We start from the raw sequence: 17151 nt of genomic DNA, 5'->3' as shown, positions 1-17151 counted from the left end.
ACACTAACCTTTGTTTAACTCTTGATAAATGTCAGCTTGCTGAGTTATTTTGTACCATTGTGATTCAATGTTATATTTGCACTCAACAAGGGAAACCCACATGATCTGAAGGTGTTGCGTGGCAAGTCCCCTCCCCCATGTGAAATGAAGACACTGGACACATTATATAAGGTTATTGGGCATAAAAAGGCCACAACTTTATTGTTTACAGAATTGAAAGGTATTGGCCTTAGGCACTGGCTCCTATTGACTACCTGGCATGGAGACCGGGAAGGGTTATCCACAAGCCGTGGGAGTCCTGTTGAAGTATGCCAACAAGGATCCCACGGGTGTCACCGCTCGGGGGCGTGCCGGAGGCCCTTACCTCCCTAGGTTTCGGACAAGGCAACGCCCCCCGGAGTCCTCTACCGGACTACCCTTTCCTTGGGGGAAGGTGATGGCGCTTCCTCCCCCCCATTCATTTGCATAACAATGAACCCCTGCCAATGCCTAACCGCCACTCGAGCAAAGCTCGCCGCCAATACCTTCAAACCTGTAACCAACTCCTAATCCCTGCTATGATGTCCCCCAGCCAAATATCGTTTCCAGCACCTGATAGATGCACGCCATCCCATCTGTAGAGGGCCTCGTTGCTGTACTGGATGCCTGGGTGTCCTATGACGCACCCGCCCAGAGCCGCCACTCTACGTTCCACAGCCTGCTCCAGGACCTTTCTTGCTTTATTGATTCCAACCGGGCTCACACAATCCCTCCATGTCCTCCTCTCAAGCAACGAGGACCACAAGATAGTAATGTTTGGGTAAACCGCCATCAGATCAGCAAAATCGTCAAAAATGTTCCATCTCAAGTCAATAGCTTTGCGGTACGCCAGGTCGTTTTCCCCCAACTGGATAACCAGGGCATCAGGTGGGCCCTCAGAAGCAGCTCTCGCCATCACGGCTGGCTTGAATTCGCTCCAGCGCATCCCTCTTCGCGCTATCCACACCAGCTCCACATTTGCGGGCAAGTTCAAGTTTAGACCCAACCCGGTACTCATGGCACAATTCTTGGCCCAATGCATGATGCTGTGGCCCACCAACCAAATGCGCACCCTCTTGTATTCTGAAAAGCAAATAGACAGAAAAACCAAGGTCAGGGGAACCATCACTAGTCATAGATTCTTTCTCACATAAGCCTTGTATGCATTAGATTTCCACCGTCCTAAGTCCTTTATCCTCTCTGCAGAGAGCCCAAGGTGCACTGCAGTGGTAGCTGCCCCGATCCGGAAGGAGTGAGCCGCGAATTCAGCCGCGGGCAGTCCGCATGCTGCCAACGCCATGCGCATCACCCGCGTAAACTGATGTCTGGCCAGGATCGATACATTTGCGTGAATAAACAAGGGGCCGGGGCTATTGGGTCTTAAGTAGAGGAAACACCTCGTATCCCTAACCGGACAGGGACCACTAGCTTGTGCGGCAGGTAACCGAAGGAGGGCCCCCCTACCCTGTTGGTCCGTCTTAGAGCTCCGTACTTGAACTATTAGGTCAGTCCCTGATAGGGTCAGATCACTTAAGAGGATGCCCCTCTGGCAGTGGGCAACCCCTCCCTCGCAGACTACCTCACCTATGTGCAGGGCACCAAAGAAGGCTATGGAATAAGCGGCAGAGAATAGGCGAGCTTCATATTTTGACCAGCATATTTCTCGTAATTTTTTGTGTATCTGGGTCAGGATATCATAAGTTATGGGCCTCCTCTTGTCGGAGCTGGGGGGCTGTAGCCGGCGCCAACCCTCTAAAGTCTTACGCACGATAAATTCCGCGCACGGGTCGGTGGCGAAAAAGGCTTTACAAAAATAGGAAATCCCGGCGGACTGAATATTGAGAGTCTTTGGTGCCCTGCCCAGCTCCTTCAGATGGGTTAAGTAGCGGAGGACCTCCCTCGTTGAGGGAATGGAATTCTGCCTTGTGCTGGGCATTCTGCTGCGGAACTTTAAAAAGTCAGCCCAAGCCTTCTTGTATGATCTCATTGTGGAAGGGGCAACTGCACCGAATACTCGCTTCATCACTTCCTGGTCCCAAGGCTCCAGAGATGCTCCGGGAAAGGCATCGATGATTGTTCCGCATCCGGCGCTAATGAGCGGAAGCGCTCCATCTGAAAACGAGACAGAGCATCCGCGATATCATTATTAATGCCAGGCACGAATTTGGCAGAAAAAATATATATTCTGTTCCAAACACAGGAGGACGAAGGACCGTAACAAGTTTCCTACCCTGGTGGAGCGCGCGGACTGTCTAGAAAGAACCGCTACTACTGCCTGGTTATCTGTGTTGAAACAAACCCTATGATTGTGGAACTGCTCTGCCCAAAGATGCACTGCTACCACGATAGGGAAAAATTCCAAGAATGTAAGGTCCCGAGTAATGGGCTGGCCCTGCCAGTCTGCAGGCCACTTTTGGGCATACCACTGGCCCCTGAAATAAACTCCAAACCCTAATGAACCTGCCGCATCTGACTGAACTTGGAAATCAGCGTCGAGTGCCATGGAATCCTGCCACAAGGATATACCATTGTACTTGTCGAGGAATTGTAACCAAACTCCGAGATCCGCCTTGACTTCTTTGGAGAGGCGCACCCTATGCTGTGGTGCCCTGAGACCTGCAGCCAATCTGGCCAGGCAGCCGCAAAAGGGGCGCCCCGGCGCCACTACCCTACAGGCGAAATTTAGGTGGCCTAGCTGGGATTGGATTTGCCATAGGGTAACCTTCCTTAGGGGCAGCAGCTGTTGTATCAGTGCTTTCAGGGCGATGAGTTTATTCTCGAGCAACCTAGACGTCTGGGCCACAGTGTCTAACTCAATGCCCAGATAGACCATGGAGGTGGCTGAACCCTCCGTTTTTTCGGCGGCTAGCGGCACCCCCAGCTCCCCGGCCAGGGCTGTGAAAGCCTCCAAGAGGGCGGAGCATCGTTGCCTGTTATCTGCCACCAAAATAAAATCATCCAGGTAATGCAACACGCCCGAAGACCCTGCCCTGAAGCGTAAGGCCCAATCTAGAAACGTACTGAAAGACTCAAAGGCTGAACAAGCTACGGAGCAGCCCATAGGCATTGCTTTATCAATGAAATATGCCCCCTCAAATCTAAAGCCCAACCAGCGAAAGTCGTCTGGATGGACGGGTAAAAGGCGGAACGCCGACTTGATATCACATTTGGCAAGAAGTGCCCCTTGCCCAAAACTGCGGATCATCTTAACCGCCTGGTCGAAGGAGGCGTATTTCACCGTGCAAAGCTCCTGGGGAATCGCGTCATTGACTGAGCCTCCTCTGGGATAAGAGAGGTTGTGTATCATGCGGAATTTGCCTGGGGTCTTCTTTGGAACGATACCCAGGGGGGATAGATGAAGTCCTTCGAAGGGAGGGTTGGGAAAGGGGCCCGCTACTCTACCCGCCCAAATTTCTTTCTCTTTTTCCTAGCTATCCCTGGCCTTTCCCTAACAGATTTTTGATTTTTTTGGATCCCCGGTATTAGGCGGGAAAGCTACGGGGATCCTGAAACCCATAGAGAACCCCTCCCAAAGGTATTGAGCTGCTGTCCGATCGGGGTATTGATCAAGCATAACTTTGTTTTTGTTTTTTTATAAAATTTTTATTTGGTTTTCTGCTTTTATAGAGACAAAACACACACAAAGAAAAGACAAAAGACAAAAACAAGTATAAAATCAGCAAATCCCCGTTTCATAACCTTGTTCCCTGACTTCCCCCCACCTCCCCTCGTGCATCCCAGTTTCAAGATTATATCAGCAAGTTGGTATTTCTCCTCTTAACCATCTTATTCATCTTATTACCTCTTTTATAATAAAAATTGATTTTCCTAAGTTGGACTTAAGTTCTCTTCCATCGATTTTCATTTTATCTTAATTAAGAGTCATATTAACCAAACCTAAAAGTCTTAAGAGTTTTTAAGAGTCTCCTCTTCCCTCCCTCCCATCCCCGGTTTTTGTCCCTTCCAAATAAAAATCCAAATTCGAGATTCTCAGCCTGGGTTCCTCACGTCCGAGGCTTTCAAGTCTCTTTCAGTCCCTCTCCGCCTGTCCTGTTGGTAGTCCTTTATGTCAGTCGTCGGGTCTGGAAAAAGTTCTTTCACCATCAAAGTATATCCTCTTCCCACAAGAAGATTCAAAAGTAACTGCTGAAAAATTTCCACAAAGCCTGTATCTTCAAAATCAAGGTCCAAACGGAGGCCCCAACCATATTTCTTTATTTTAAATTCCTGTATTCCATTTTGTCCCGGGACCTCCTCCTTCTTCTTCTGTGTCTTTCGCAGACTTGTGGTGGATATGTTCCCAGAGTCTCCTTGCTTGTGTTCCACAGATGTCAGCTTATGTTGTGGCTTCCCAAGATTACTTCTTCTTTTTCTTGTTGTTTAGTCTCTTCCCCCTCTGTTGATATTATTTCCCATTCAGCTGTGGATTCTTTCTCATTCAGGTCCTCCATACAAAGAGCAGAGTTGCCTGTTCCCAAGGTCATAGTCACAAGTTGTTTATTCATGGCCAAACTCTGCTCTTGTAAGATTCCCACCAATTGAAACATCCTTTCGATTTCCACTAGTAACTTTCCTTCCACAGCCATTGTATCCATTGTAGTTTCACAGAATTCCCCCTAGGGGGAATCTGGTTACTTATTAGCTTTTTCACCAACAATCCTTTAACTGATTATTGTTACTTTGTTTCCAACAGTTTTGGCTCAATTGTAACTCGTCTTAGTCCAGAGGGATCTTAAATAACAATTTTTCCACTTTAAACCGCCCGTTTGGCAGCTTTGACAGCTGTCAAACTCCGCAGCTCTTACACAGGCAGAAAGGCAGGACGTTCCCGAGCCCGGGAGGGGGGGTTGTTTAAAACAAAAAGAAGGTTTCCAAAACTCCACTCTCCAGCCCAAAATTTTCTTTAGCTAAATCTTGAAAGTTAATGTCCTTTTTAACTCACCCCACCAAGGGTAGGCTCTCCAGCTTAGCTCTTGTGTCGTTGCTTAGATCGTCTGCAAGGGGGGGGGGTGCGGACTTCCTTTTAGCACACCCCCCGGTCGTCTCCAATTCAGGGTAAAAAATTTTTTAAAGTCCCAATCCGTCTTACTCACGGGTGATTCTTTCGATCCAAATTTTCAAGGAAGGAAGTCAGCGCTCTCTGGTCATGGCTCGCGGCTTCGCTCCACCGAGGTAGCGATCGACTCTCAGTGCCACGCCACCCCCGTATCCCCTCCGCAGCCTTTAAAAAGGCTCTTCGCGAATCAGGGGGGGCGCTTAAGGCACCCGCCGAGTCTTCAGTCCGCAGGCTTCCGCGCCTGCGGTTTTTAAGGGTCCCCGCGTCGCCGGCGCGGCAAAGACCCGTCCTCGGTGGGGCCGATTCCCTCCGCAGCTCGGAGGGAATCCGCCATTTCCAGATCGCGTCAACCCGGAAGTCTTGATCAAGCATAACTTTGAGCGGCTGAAGACGAATAGGAGAGGAGGCCATCCCAAGATGCAAGTTACTGACGGCTACCGGGTCCCTGTTGGGCAGAACCGGGGGCACCCCTGTTGCTGTTGTGGAAGAACCCCCTGCCACCTCGAAAGGGCTGCTGTTTGTTCTTGAAGCATGCCGAGGCGGGATGGTTCCCCCAGCACCGCTCACATTCATGCAGATACTTACAGGAGGGACGAGAGCACCCGCCCTTATTGAACTCCCAGCACAGGCGGCGCCGTTTTGTCTCTGTCTTACCCGCCTTCGCTGGTTCTAGGTTTTTCTTTTCATTTTTTTAAATAATTTTTTATTAATTTCCAACTAGTTATACATTTTATCCATAATACAACAAATCATATTCATTTTAGACTTCCTTCAACGTCACTGACAATCATTCGTAGTTGCAACTTTAGTACACATTTCATTCTTTCATGTTGCCATTTGTTCCTTCCTTCCTTCATTGTTTCTAATAAACAATACTTATTAATTCTTTACAGTGCCTCTTTAAACCCCACTAGCGTTGTATTTACACGACAGTTATTTTCCAGATAACCCACAAATTTCGCCCAGTCCTCAATAAACTTTTGATCTTTAGTATATCTGATTTTCCCTGTTAATTTGTCCAGTTCTGCATATTCTGTCAATTTTACTCTCCACTCTTCTACCGTTGGAATTTCCTCCTGCTTCCACTTCTGGGCCAACACGATTCTGGCTGCCGTTACAGCGTACTGGAAAAGTTTGCAGTCCTTTCTTCTGATGTCCTTTCCTACAATACCTAATAAAAAAGCTTCTGGTTTTTTCACAAAAGTATATCTTAACATCTTTTTCATTTCATTGTAAATCTCTTCCCAAAAGCTTTTAACTTTCTTACACTCCCACCACTGATGAAAGAACGTCCCTTCTTTATGTTTACATTTCCAGCATTTGTTATCAACCTTGTACATCTTTGCCATTTTTACGGGTGTCATGTACCATCTGTAGAGCATTTTCATCATATTTTCCTTCAATAACGTACATGCCGTAAATTTTATATTCTCTCTCCACAACCTTTCCCAATCCTCAAGTTGGACATTGTATCCGAAATCCCTTGCCCACTGTACCATCACCGATTTCACTTCCTCATCCTTCGTATACCACTCCAACAATATTTTATACATTTTTGACAGATTTTTGTATTCGTTATTTATTATATCTTTTTGGAAAATTGATTCTTTTTCTCCATAACCCATTTCCTTCAACTCTTTTTTAAACATTTCATTTATCTGAAAGTAGTGCAGCCAATCATATGTATACACTTTGACTTGGTCATATGGTTTTAATTTCCATTTCCCACCTTCGTTGGTAACCATTTCTCCATAATTTCCCCACTTTCCTCTCATATTAATTTTCTTGACACACATTATCTCTAGCGGGGATAGCCAGTGCGGGACTTTTGGTTCCAGTATGTTTTTATATCTGTCCCAAACCTCTATTAGTGAACCTCTGAAGATGTGATTACCGAATCCCTTATGCACTCTCTTTTTGTCGCACCATAGGTACGCGTGCCACCCAAATTTGTTATTGAACCCTTCCAGATCTAATAGTTCCTTGTTTTCTAACTTTACCCATTCTTTTAACCAGCACAAGCATGCTGCCTCGTAATACAGTCTCATGTCTGATAGGGCGAAGCCACCTCTTTCTTTTACGTCTGTTAGTAACTTAAATTTAATTCTAGGCTTCTTCCCTTCCCAGACATATCTTGAGATCACCTTTTGCCACTCTTTAAAAAATTTTGTACCTTTTGTTATGGGTATAGTTTGAAATAAAAATAACAACTTAGGAAGCACCATCATTTTTACCATAGATATTCTTCCCCAGAATGATAATTTCATTCTGGCCCAGACCTCCAGATCTTTCTTTATTCCTTTCCAAACTGGGATATAATTGTTTTGGTATAAGTCAATATTCTTATTAGAGAGCCAGATTCCCAGATATTTAACCTTTTTTACCACCTCAATCTCCGTCCGTTGCTGTAATAATTCAATCTTATCTTGATCCATGTTTTTAACAATCATTTTAGTCTTTCTCTTATTCAATCTGAATCCTGCTATCTTTCCAAATTGTTCCATCTCATCCAAAATCTCCTTTGTACTTTCTATAGGTTCTTCCACAGTGAAAACCACATCATCTGCGAAGGCTTTGACTTTATACTCGTTTAGGCCTAGTGTTACCCCTTTAATCTGCTTATTTTGTCTGATTGCATTTAGTAAGACTTCCAGGACCACTATAAATAATAATGGCGAAGGCGGGCATCCCTGCCTTGTTCCTTTAGAGATTTTTATATCTTCAGTAATGACATTATTCACTATCAGTCTTGCTTTCTGTTCTGTGTAAATTGCCTTTATACCATTAAAGAATTCTTGGCCCACCTCCATAAACTCCAAATTTTTCAACATAAATTCCCAGATTACATTATCGAAAGCTTTCTCCGCATCCACAAATATTAAGCTTGCTTGTTTATCACACCTATCGGACAAGTATTCAATAACATTAACTATATTTCTTGTGTTATTTCTTATTTGTCTGCCCGGTAGGAAACCCGCTTGGTCTTTGTGTATAATTTTTATTAATATCTTTTTTAATCTCTTGGCTAGAATTCCTGCAAAGATCTTATAGTCTGTATTTAGTAGCGAGATAGGCCTGTAGTTCTTAACTTGGGTTAGGTCCGAATCCTGTTTTGGAATTATTGTAATGAATGCCTCTTTCCATGTTCCTGGAATGTCCCTTTCTTTTAAGATGTTATTCATTACTTCGATCAACGGGGCCATCAACGTATCTTTCATTTCTTTGTAGTAACTAGATGTAAACCCATCCGGACCCGGTGCCTTTCCTCTTTTCAGTTCTTTTATCGCTTCTTCTACTTCTTCTTTGTATATTGGGGCATTCAGTTGTTCTTTTTGGTCTGTCGGGATCTTCCTCACCATCTTCTCTTTTAAATATCTTTCTATTTTCTTCTTATTATTCCTTTCTTTATTCCTATATAATTGCTTATAAAAGCCCACAAATCCTTTCCTAATTTCTTTCGGATCTGTTGTTTCTTCTCCATTTACCTCAATTTTGCTGATTGTATTTTGTTCTTTCCTCCTCTTAACCTGCCAAGCGAGCCATTTTCCTGATTTATTAGCAAACTCGAAATTTTTCTGTCTTAACCTTTTAATATTCCATTCAACCTCTTTATTTATTAACATTGCGAATTGGGTTTGGAGAATCTTTATTTCCTGCTTTATCTTCTTGTTATTGGGGTTTTTAATCAGTTTTTGTTCATTGTTCATAATCTGTCTTAAGATCTCTTTTGTCTTTTTTTCTTTATTGTTTTTTTTTTCAACACGTTCTGCTGGATAAAAAGGCCTCTTATTACTGCCTTACTTGCGTCCCACACCACACTTATTTTTGTCCCTTTGTCCATATTGTCCATAAAGTATTCAGATAATTTTTTTTGTATTTTTTCAACGAACTTTTGATCGTCCCATAAATTATCATTCAACCTCCACCTAAAAGTTCGCTCTTCAAAACCTTTTAGCTCCATTTCTATTGGATTGTGGTCTGAGATCACTTTAGCCTGTATTTTGATTTTTTGGATTCTTGGGGTTAGCTCGTTCGATACCCATATTTGGTCTATTCTTGACATTGATTGATTCGGTTCTGAGTGGTATGTGAATTGCTTCACCAGTGGGTGCCTGAGTCTCCAGATATCAATTAAGTTACAGTTCTTAGTCATCATAAAAAATGTCTTAGGTAACTTCCCTTCTTTGTTCTTCACTTTTCTTAATCTGTCCATTTCTATTGAAACCACACCATTCATGTCTCCCATTATTATGATTTTTTGATCCATGTATTCAAATAGTTTCCCCTCCAATAATCTGAAAAATTCTGTCTTATTCCCATTTGGTGCGTAGATCCCGACGATTATCAATTTTTCACCTTGCCAATTTATTTGAACCGCTATGATTCTCCCTTCTTCATCCTTAAATAATTGGTGAGATTCAATTTTGCTTTTGGTATATAATACAACACCTCTTTTTTTCTCTTTATCCGAGGATATGAATTCATTCCCTAACCTTTTGTTAATCAGAATTTTCCTATGCTTTTTGGCCACGTGCGTTTCTTGTAAGCATATGATGTCTAAATTCTTCTTTTTTAAAATATGTTCAATTCTATTTCGTTTTTTCTTATCGTTCATCCCATTAATATTCCAATTCCATAATTTTAGCGTCATTCTTCTTACCACTATTTAAATTTGAGTTTTAACCTTATAGTCTTTCTGTCTCTTCTCCTTCTTCTTCTTCTTCCTCTTCTTCTGATTCTTTCCCGGTCTGTTCTTCTTCTTCTCCTGATTCAAATTCCTCCCTTGATCTTAATCCTCCTTCTGCCCCTTTGGCCTCTTCCTCTCCCAGTTGTAGTTCTTTATATCTTCTTGTAAATTTTCCTATTTCCTCAGGTTTTTCTTTTCAATGTAGGGATTAACGTCCTCGCCCCAGTAGTTAGGATCCCTCAAGTCCCATCGTGTGGAAGGCAGGAGGGAAGCATTTCTACGGAAATTCTCATCATATTTTAAAGCTGCATTTTCCCCTGCAAGTGTGTGGGCCCTCCTTACATGAGCCAAATATGCGACCAAATCCATGGAGTGACGTGGATAAGCAGCGCAAACAACTCCCATGAAAACCTGGTACCCGTCCAACCAATTCTCGAAGGTGCGCTCCGCCCTAGGCGTCCTGTACCTCCGCTTACCAAAGGAGCGCCTCTTTTCCCCTTTCCCCGTTAGTTTAGTGGGGGGGGGGAGAAGAGTAAACATGTCAATGTAGTCCCCATTGAGGATCTTATTCCTCTTCCTCTGGGACAAATGGTTACCCAATATGAAATCAGTGGACTGGTTGGTGGCAACCTTTACGTCTTCGACCAACGCCCCATCTTTCCAATCTAGCACTCTATTGAAAGTCTTACAGTGGGAATTAGCCCTCCTTTCGTGCGCCCAAAGTGGAATCCCGTCATTCCCTTCACCAAAACCCCAGTAACCATCCATTGGAGCCTCACCATCAGAATCCGAGGATGACGTACCTGACTCGTCCTCTGTCTCGGACTGCTTACTGTAGCCTTATTGGAGTTCACTGATTGGGTCTGCGTTGCTCCGGGACAGGAGGAAGGAAGTCAAAATGACACCGAGTTGGTTCAAAGAAAGAGTTTATTCTGCTCTCCGGATAGCAGAAGGCACTTGCATGATTAGTCCACAGCAAGTCCAAAGAAATGACAAGTTTCATGCAGTATTTATATCCTCCAGGCACCCTCTCCCTCCTTCCAACCACGTCAGCCTATGTATGCAGGTTGACATCACATATGTTCCTGCTTTGGTACTCTCAACCATAAAAGGGATTTCCTTCCTGCACTCCTGACCATAAAAGGATATTCCTGTTCCTACTCCTATCTTGGAGCAAAAGGTCACTACTTCCGAAAACATGCTCTGGCGTTAGTCCCAGACTTGGGTCTCCCCGTCATTTGTGGTCAGAACATAAGATATGTCTGTGTCTGTTCTACTGGTAAAGTCAAGGCCAGTCTTGCCGTCAAACTGATAAGGGAGAGAGCTGTGTTCTTGTTTTGCATTTGCTCAACGGCTAAAGTTTATGCATTTTAGCTAATGAGAAATGGGGATTTTGGTGCAGTTTAAAAATGCCTGCACAGTCAGTTTTGGGTTTGGGAAACCCATTCCTTCACTTACTTCTTTTCTTCTTTGCTGACGTGTGCTTCTTCTTAGATTTTCTTTTTCCCCCTTGCTTCTCAACGTTGGCTGGGTTCGCCCCTGCAGCTGGCTGTGCACTCTGGGGGTCCACCTGCTCCTCCTCCTCCCCGGAGCCCGCACTGTCCTCTGTAGAGCTGTGCTGGGGCTGCTGTTCCTGAAAGGCACTAGGAATATCTACAACCTGTGACAAGGCATTGCTGTTAGCACCTTTTGCAGAAGCCTTCCCCCTGGCGGGACCTTTAGCAGGTGCTTTACCTTTTCTGATATTTTGATTGGCCCTCTTAGCGATGGCTGCCTGGGCCTGGGTATTGGGGCGACCTAGGTTTGCAGTCTCTGACTGGGTGCTGCTCCCCGCAATGGCTGGGATGTCCTGCTGCCCCAGCCCTTGATATCTAGGAGGGGTGTCGGGTATTACTTCCTGCGATGGCTCCGGAGCTGGAAGCGCTGGGGCCCCCCTTGGCCTACACTGCCTGTAAAATGTTTCAAAGGCCATGAAAAATTGGGCGAAGGCTTGAGGGTCACAGGGCATGGCCGGTACCTGTGCTCCCCCATTGCCTGCGGGAGGTGGCAGCTGATTGGTGGAAGTGGAAGCCTGCTGGTCGCCACTGAACGCCATTTCTATTCTGAAACGCCCACGGTAACTGCAGAAACAATTAGCCTACTAGTTCAGTGCTGACCAGCCTGAGCGGAACTGTGCACTATCCAAAGCCTCCGGATCACCCACACGGCCTAAAGCTGCACACAGTTCAGTATTATTGACACTGGCTAGCTCCCACTTAAATCAAAAAAGTCTAGTTGCGCCTAGTTCAGTATTACCGGCACTGGCTTCGTTGCACTTTAAACTGGAGAAGCTAGCTGCACCTAGTTCAGTATTATCAACACTGTCTCAGCTGTCACTTTAATCCAGCGAAACCCTAGTTCAGTATCAACAACACTGGCTTAACTACTTAAATTCAGGCAAGCTAGCAGCCACCTAGTTCAGAATTATCGCACTTAAATTCACTGAATCCTATTTATTCATTAATTATTATATATATTTATTTATATTTATTTATTCTTTTATTTTATTCTTTTTATTTTATTTTATTTATATATATATATCTATTAATATTTATTTATTCTTTATTTTAACTCAAGGCAGTGGAAGATATTAGCAAAGAGTTTCTTATGCCCTAGGCACTGAGCCCTGCAGGAGATTGCAGGCACTCAGCACTTTAGACAAGCAAGACTGAAGGATTTTAAGCACTAAGCACTTTGGCCCCAATACAATAATCACCGTGTAAAATAAATGATAACCGTGTAAAATAAAAGCAATAAATGAAGCAGCCGTCTGTTATACTGCCAAAATCAAACCCAGCCTGCTTTATATGCAAAGAATAAGCTACGTGGACTGAATGCAAATAGCTCAGCAAACCTCTAAAATCTGCCAAGTAGAACACAAAAACTGCTTGCCTGGTCACGAAGGGTGGGAGCTAACCGTACTGCTAAATATGTTATGAAGTATCCTGCCAGAAACACGCGCCTCACTCAAAATGGCTGCTCCAGCTTCAGCACGTGGCCAAGATGGCGCTGGCAAACTGCCCACTCCCTGCCCTTTTTACAAGCTGGCAGCCCGTGCTGCAGTATTCAGCAATTAATCCACAGCGCTAATAAGCACCATAAAGCCACTAAAACTATGTAAAATGCTGCCGCGCAGCTTGTGCATGCAAGGCTAAATATTTGTAAAAGTATCCTGCCAGTGACCCGTGCCACACTCAAAATGGCCTCCCCGGCTTCACCACGTGACCCCAAACAAAATGGCGCCGTCTAACTGCCCACACCCCACGCCTTTTCCAAAATGGCCGCCCCCGCTTCACCCACGTGCTCCAAAAGATGGCGCCGGCTGCTTGCCCTTACAGCGGCCCTTAAGGAAAATGGCCGCTAAGACTTCTCATGCACGCCCAAAGAGGCAGGGTGAAGCGGAATCCTTGGCACGCGGACGCAATGGTTCAGAAAGCGAGGGGATGAGGGCTGCAGGGAAGGGTAGGAGGACAAAGGGGCGTGCAGAGGCAGCAAAGTAGTTCAAAATAAAAACAGCGACGCGGAAGAGGCAGCGGGGAGGGGGAAGCCGCCGAACGGAGAGAGCAGAGAAGATAGAAACACCCCCGGATAACGGCGAAGAAATCAGCAGTTACGATGCAGCGTTTGCCGCTCACAAGCAAGGAGGATGGGGCACAGCAGAAAAGGGGGCAGAAGCCAAATCCCCCCCAAATGGCAGGAAGCCCTGGCCGCCGACGGCGGGAAAGAGGGAAAGCCTGTGCTGGTCAAGAGGGTCCCGCAGCGCCTACGTTACCCTTCCCTTCCCGGTTCTGTCGCTGGTGCGATCCTGCTGATGGTGTGAAGAAGCTGCAGCCCCTTGTAACTCAGATCAGCGCGAACTCAACTAATCCCAAAAAGCTGTGGAAAAAAATCCAGGCAAAGGGAACAAAGTCGCCGTGTTTTTGTGCTGGCCACAAGAAAAAAGGCTAGCCACAAGAAGAGGTAAGTACTGAGCAAAACCCCTCAGCTGGCAAGGGGAAAGAGGGCGGTCCCCGGGTGTACCTGGCCTTAAGTATGCTAGGCCACGCCTCCCCAGCCCGCCGATTGGCGGGCCGGGTCACAGGCACACCCGGGGATTCCCTAGATCTCGCGTGTGTGGGAGGGGTAACCCGCAACCCCCTCTCCTCCCAAGGTCGGAAATGGCTTTGCTGTGCAATGCTAGGTGAATGATTCATAAGACCACTGCCATCCATGACTTGATCGTGGATGGAGGACTTGATCTGGCATGTGTAACAGAGACTTGGTTGGATGAAGCAGATGGGCCTGTCCTAGCTGCTGCTTGTCCACCAGGTTTCTCTTACGCACAGCAACCCAGGTCATGTGGGCGGGGAGGGGGGGTTGCAGTGATTTTTAGGAAGTCACTAGCTTGCATCACGCGTCCTACTGGGAAGACCTGAGTGCATGTTCTGGAAGTTGGGCAATAGGGGCAGTACAGGATTCCTTTTGGTGTACCAACCTCCCCACGAGATTCCCTGCCCGAGCTGCTTCAGGTCATGGCGGATGTTCTCCTGGAGACGCCTAGTTTGGTTGTCCTGGGGGATTTTAACATCCATGCCGACACAACCTTACAAGGGGCCGCTCGGGACTTCGTGGAAAGCATGGCCTCCATGGGGCTGTCCCTGAATAAGTTGGGCCCAACTCATAGTCACGGACATGCCTTAGACCTGGTGTTCACCTCTAGTGACGTGGGTGATCTGACACTAAGTAAAAGTGAAACAAAAAAAGTGCCATGGTCAGATCACTTCCTGCGGCAACTGGACTTCTCCATGACCCTTCTCCTCTGCAGGGAGGTGGGACCAATTTGGATGGTCCGCCCCCGCCACTTAATGGATCCAAATGGTTTCCAGAGAGTGGTAGGGGATGCTTTATCCCGTGTTGATGGTCTTTCAGCTGATTCCCTGGTGGCCCGCTGGAATGTGGAGTTAACCAGGGCTATCGACTGTCTGGTTCCGAAGCGCCCTCTCTGATTGCATGGAGCCTGGACAGCCCCGTGGTTTTCTTTGGAGCTGAGGGCGAGGAAACAATCGCTGAGACGGCTAGAGCACCGGTGGCAGAAAACTCATTCTGAATTGGACCGGACACAGGTCCAATGTCAAGCCTACCAAGTGGCGATAGCAATGGCAAAGAAGACTTTCTTCACCGCCTCTATTGCATCTGCAGAAAATAGTAGCAGGAGACTCTTTCAGGTGGTTTGCAATTTAATGGAACCACCTTTACCACCGGGGCCTTGTAAAGACCCCAAGATCTCCTGCAACGATTTTGCAAAATTTTTAGCAGATAAAGTCGCTCATATTCGGAAGGAGGTAGACACCACCATGGGAGCAGGGCTGGGGCGGGAGAGTGCTAGAGCCCTGTCTGGTCAAGTTGCATGGAATCAGTTTCAATCCGTTACCCCCGAGGATGTGGACAGGCTGCTTGGATGCGTGAAACCAACCACCTGTCTCCTTGATCCTTGCCCATCCTGGCTAATAAAAGCAAGTCAGGAAGTGCTGGGCAATGGGCTCTGTGGGGTGGTGAATGCTTCCCTCTGTGAGGGAGCATTCCCAGACCTGCTGAAAGAGGCGGTCATTAAACCGCTTCTTAAAAAAACATATTTAGACCCGGCCAGTATGGCCAACTATCGCCCAGTCTCAAATCTTCCATTCTTGGGCAAGGTGATTGAACAATTCAAAGTGTTGGTACTGACCTTTAAAGCCCTAAACGGCCTCGGCTCAGTAGACCTGAAGGAACGTCTCCACCCCCATCGTTCTGCCCGGACGCTGAGGTCCAGCACCAAGGGCCTTCTGGTGGTTGCCTCATTGTGAGAAGCAAAGTGACAGGGAACCAGGCAGAGGGCCTTTTCGGAAGTGGCGCCCGCCCTGCGGAATGTCCTCCCATTAGATGTCAAAGAGATAAACAACTACCTGACATTTAGAAGACATCTGAAGGCAGCCCTGTTTAGGGACGTTTTTAATGTGTTACTTTTTAATGTATTTTTATTTCTTTTTTTTGGAAGCCGCCCAGAGTGGCTGGGGAAACCCAGCCAGATGGGCAGGGTACAAATATGTTGTTGTTGTTGTTGTTGTTGTTGTTGTTGTTGTTGTTGTTGTTGTTATCAGTACTTTGTAGGATTTGATAATCTTTATAGGTCTTTTAAATTTCTAATCTATCTATCTATCTATCTATCTATCTATCTATCTATCTCTCTCTCTCTCTCTCTCTCTCTCTCTCTATCTATCTATCTATCTATCCCCTCCCCCTTTATCCTTTCTGTACTTCCCTATCCTTATAAAACTGAATATATATATATTTTAAAAATTTACGGCTCCACAGTTTTCTGGGTCACCCCATATTCATTACCCAACCACCTATGCTGCTCATGGCCAGATCACTTTGGGGCACTGCCATGCTGTAAAAACATTCTTATGAAGCACAGATCCCCATGGATCCTTAGGTTTTTTTATGTTTGGTCACCCTGAAATCACTATCAAATCACACATGATATATATGACAATAGAATGAACCACAAAAACCACAGAGCACAGCCAAGGAACAAACACTATATTAAATACTTTAATCCTCGTGGATCGTCATTGTAGTGGTTGGGAGTTACTCGTGCGTAATCCTGCTCCGTTTGAGCGTTGGATTGCCTGGTTAAACCCTCCGGACTGCGCAGCCCATCTTAGCGTGGCTGCCCTTAGTCACTCGTAGAATCTGTCTGTGGGTGTTTCTTAAAGCGTTGCCAACATAAGAGTTGTTTGACGCCCAATCGTTTCCGCCTCTCACTGCGCGGGAGTCTCCTGCGCAGGGTGGGCGTGGGCAGCGGGGTGCTTGGGCTCTCCTCGCTAACTTCCAACGAAGAGTCTTGGAGCCCCTGCACCTCCCTGTCCCGTTGCTCTCCCTGCTCCCTGGTGTTACACTCATTCTCTTCCCCTTCTTCCCGGCTGAGTCTCCCTCTAGCGCTTGGACCTTCCCCTGCAGAATCTGAGACCCTTTCCTTCTCCCGTGCCTCTGATGGCAGTTCCCTGACATCCACCTCTCTCCCAGGGCCCCCTTCACTCCCCCTCCGACCCGGGGGCTCTATTGCAGCCTCTTCTCAGGTCGGCGAGCCAAGGAAACCCCTGAAAGAGCTGTCCTCCTCCTCTGTGGGTGTGAACACCTCTTCCCACCTGCCAAGGTTCCCACCCAAGGAATGACTCTCCCAATCCTATTCTTCTTCGGATTCTGAAAACCCTTCGAAACTCTCTTCCTCCTCTGTGGTGCCGAACTGTTCTTCCCAGAATCGCTCTAAGGGCTTGGGCTTATCTGGGAACCGTCGGTGGAACACTTCCACCATGTGCTCGTCGCCCACTGC

General features: G+C 46.4%; 1 protein-coding gene across 1 annotated transcript; it reads right to left on the bottom strand.

Annotated features, from left to right (window-relative positions):
* Positions 1-305: 305 nt before the first annotated feature.
* On the bottom strand, positions 306-2743 carry LOC310697769 (uncharacterized protein). The gene is made up of 2 exons (XM_083484428.1): positions 1483-2743; positions 306-1101 (listed from the first exon to the last, which is right to left on the bottom strand). The coding sequence occupies exons 1-2, from the start codon at positions 2039-2041 to the stop codon at positions 527-529; spliced, it is 1134 nt and encodes a 377-aa protein (XP_083340554.1). The 5' UTR covers positions 2042-2743; the 3' UTR covers positions 306-526.
* Positions 2744-17151: the final 14408 nt, after the last annotated feature.

The sequence above is a fragment of the Podarcis liolepis genome (genome assembly GCF_965112155.1).
Source record: "Podarcis liolepis genome assembly, chromosome: W".
NCBI classification, from domain to species: Eukaryota; Metazoa; Chordata; class Lepidosauria; order Squamata; family Lacertidae; genus Podarcis; species Podarcis liolepis.
Note: the sequence above shows the minus strand (reverse complement) of the source record. Positions and strands in the feature narration are given on the sequence as shown.

What these genes read in the sequence shown, in the direction of transcription:
- LOC310697769 (XM_083484428.1), bottom strand. Translation starts at nt 2,041, where the DNA reads ATGAAGCGAGTATTCGGTGCAGTTGCCCCTTCCACAATGAGATCATAC. An exon ending in CTCTAAGACGGACCAACAGG is followed by an intron (nt 1,102 to 1,482) that starts GTAGGGGGGCCC and finishes TTTGCTTTTCAG; the next exon opens with AATACAAGAGGGTGCGCATT.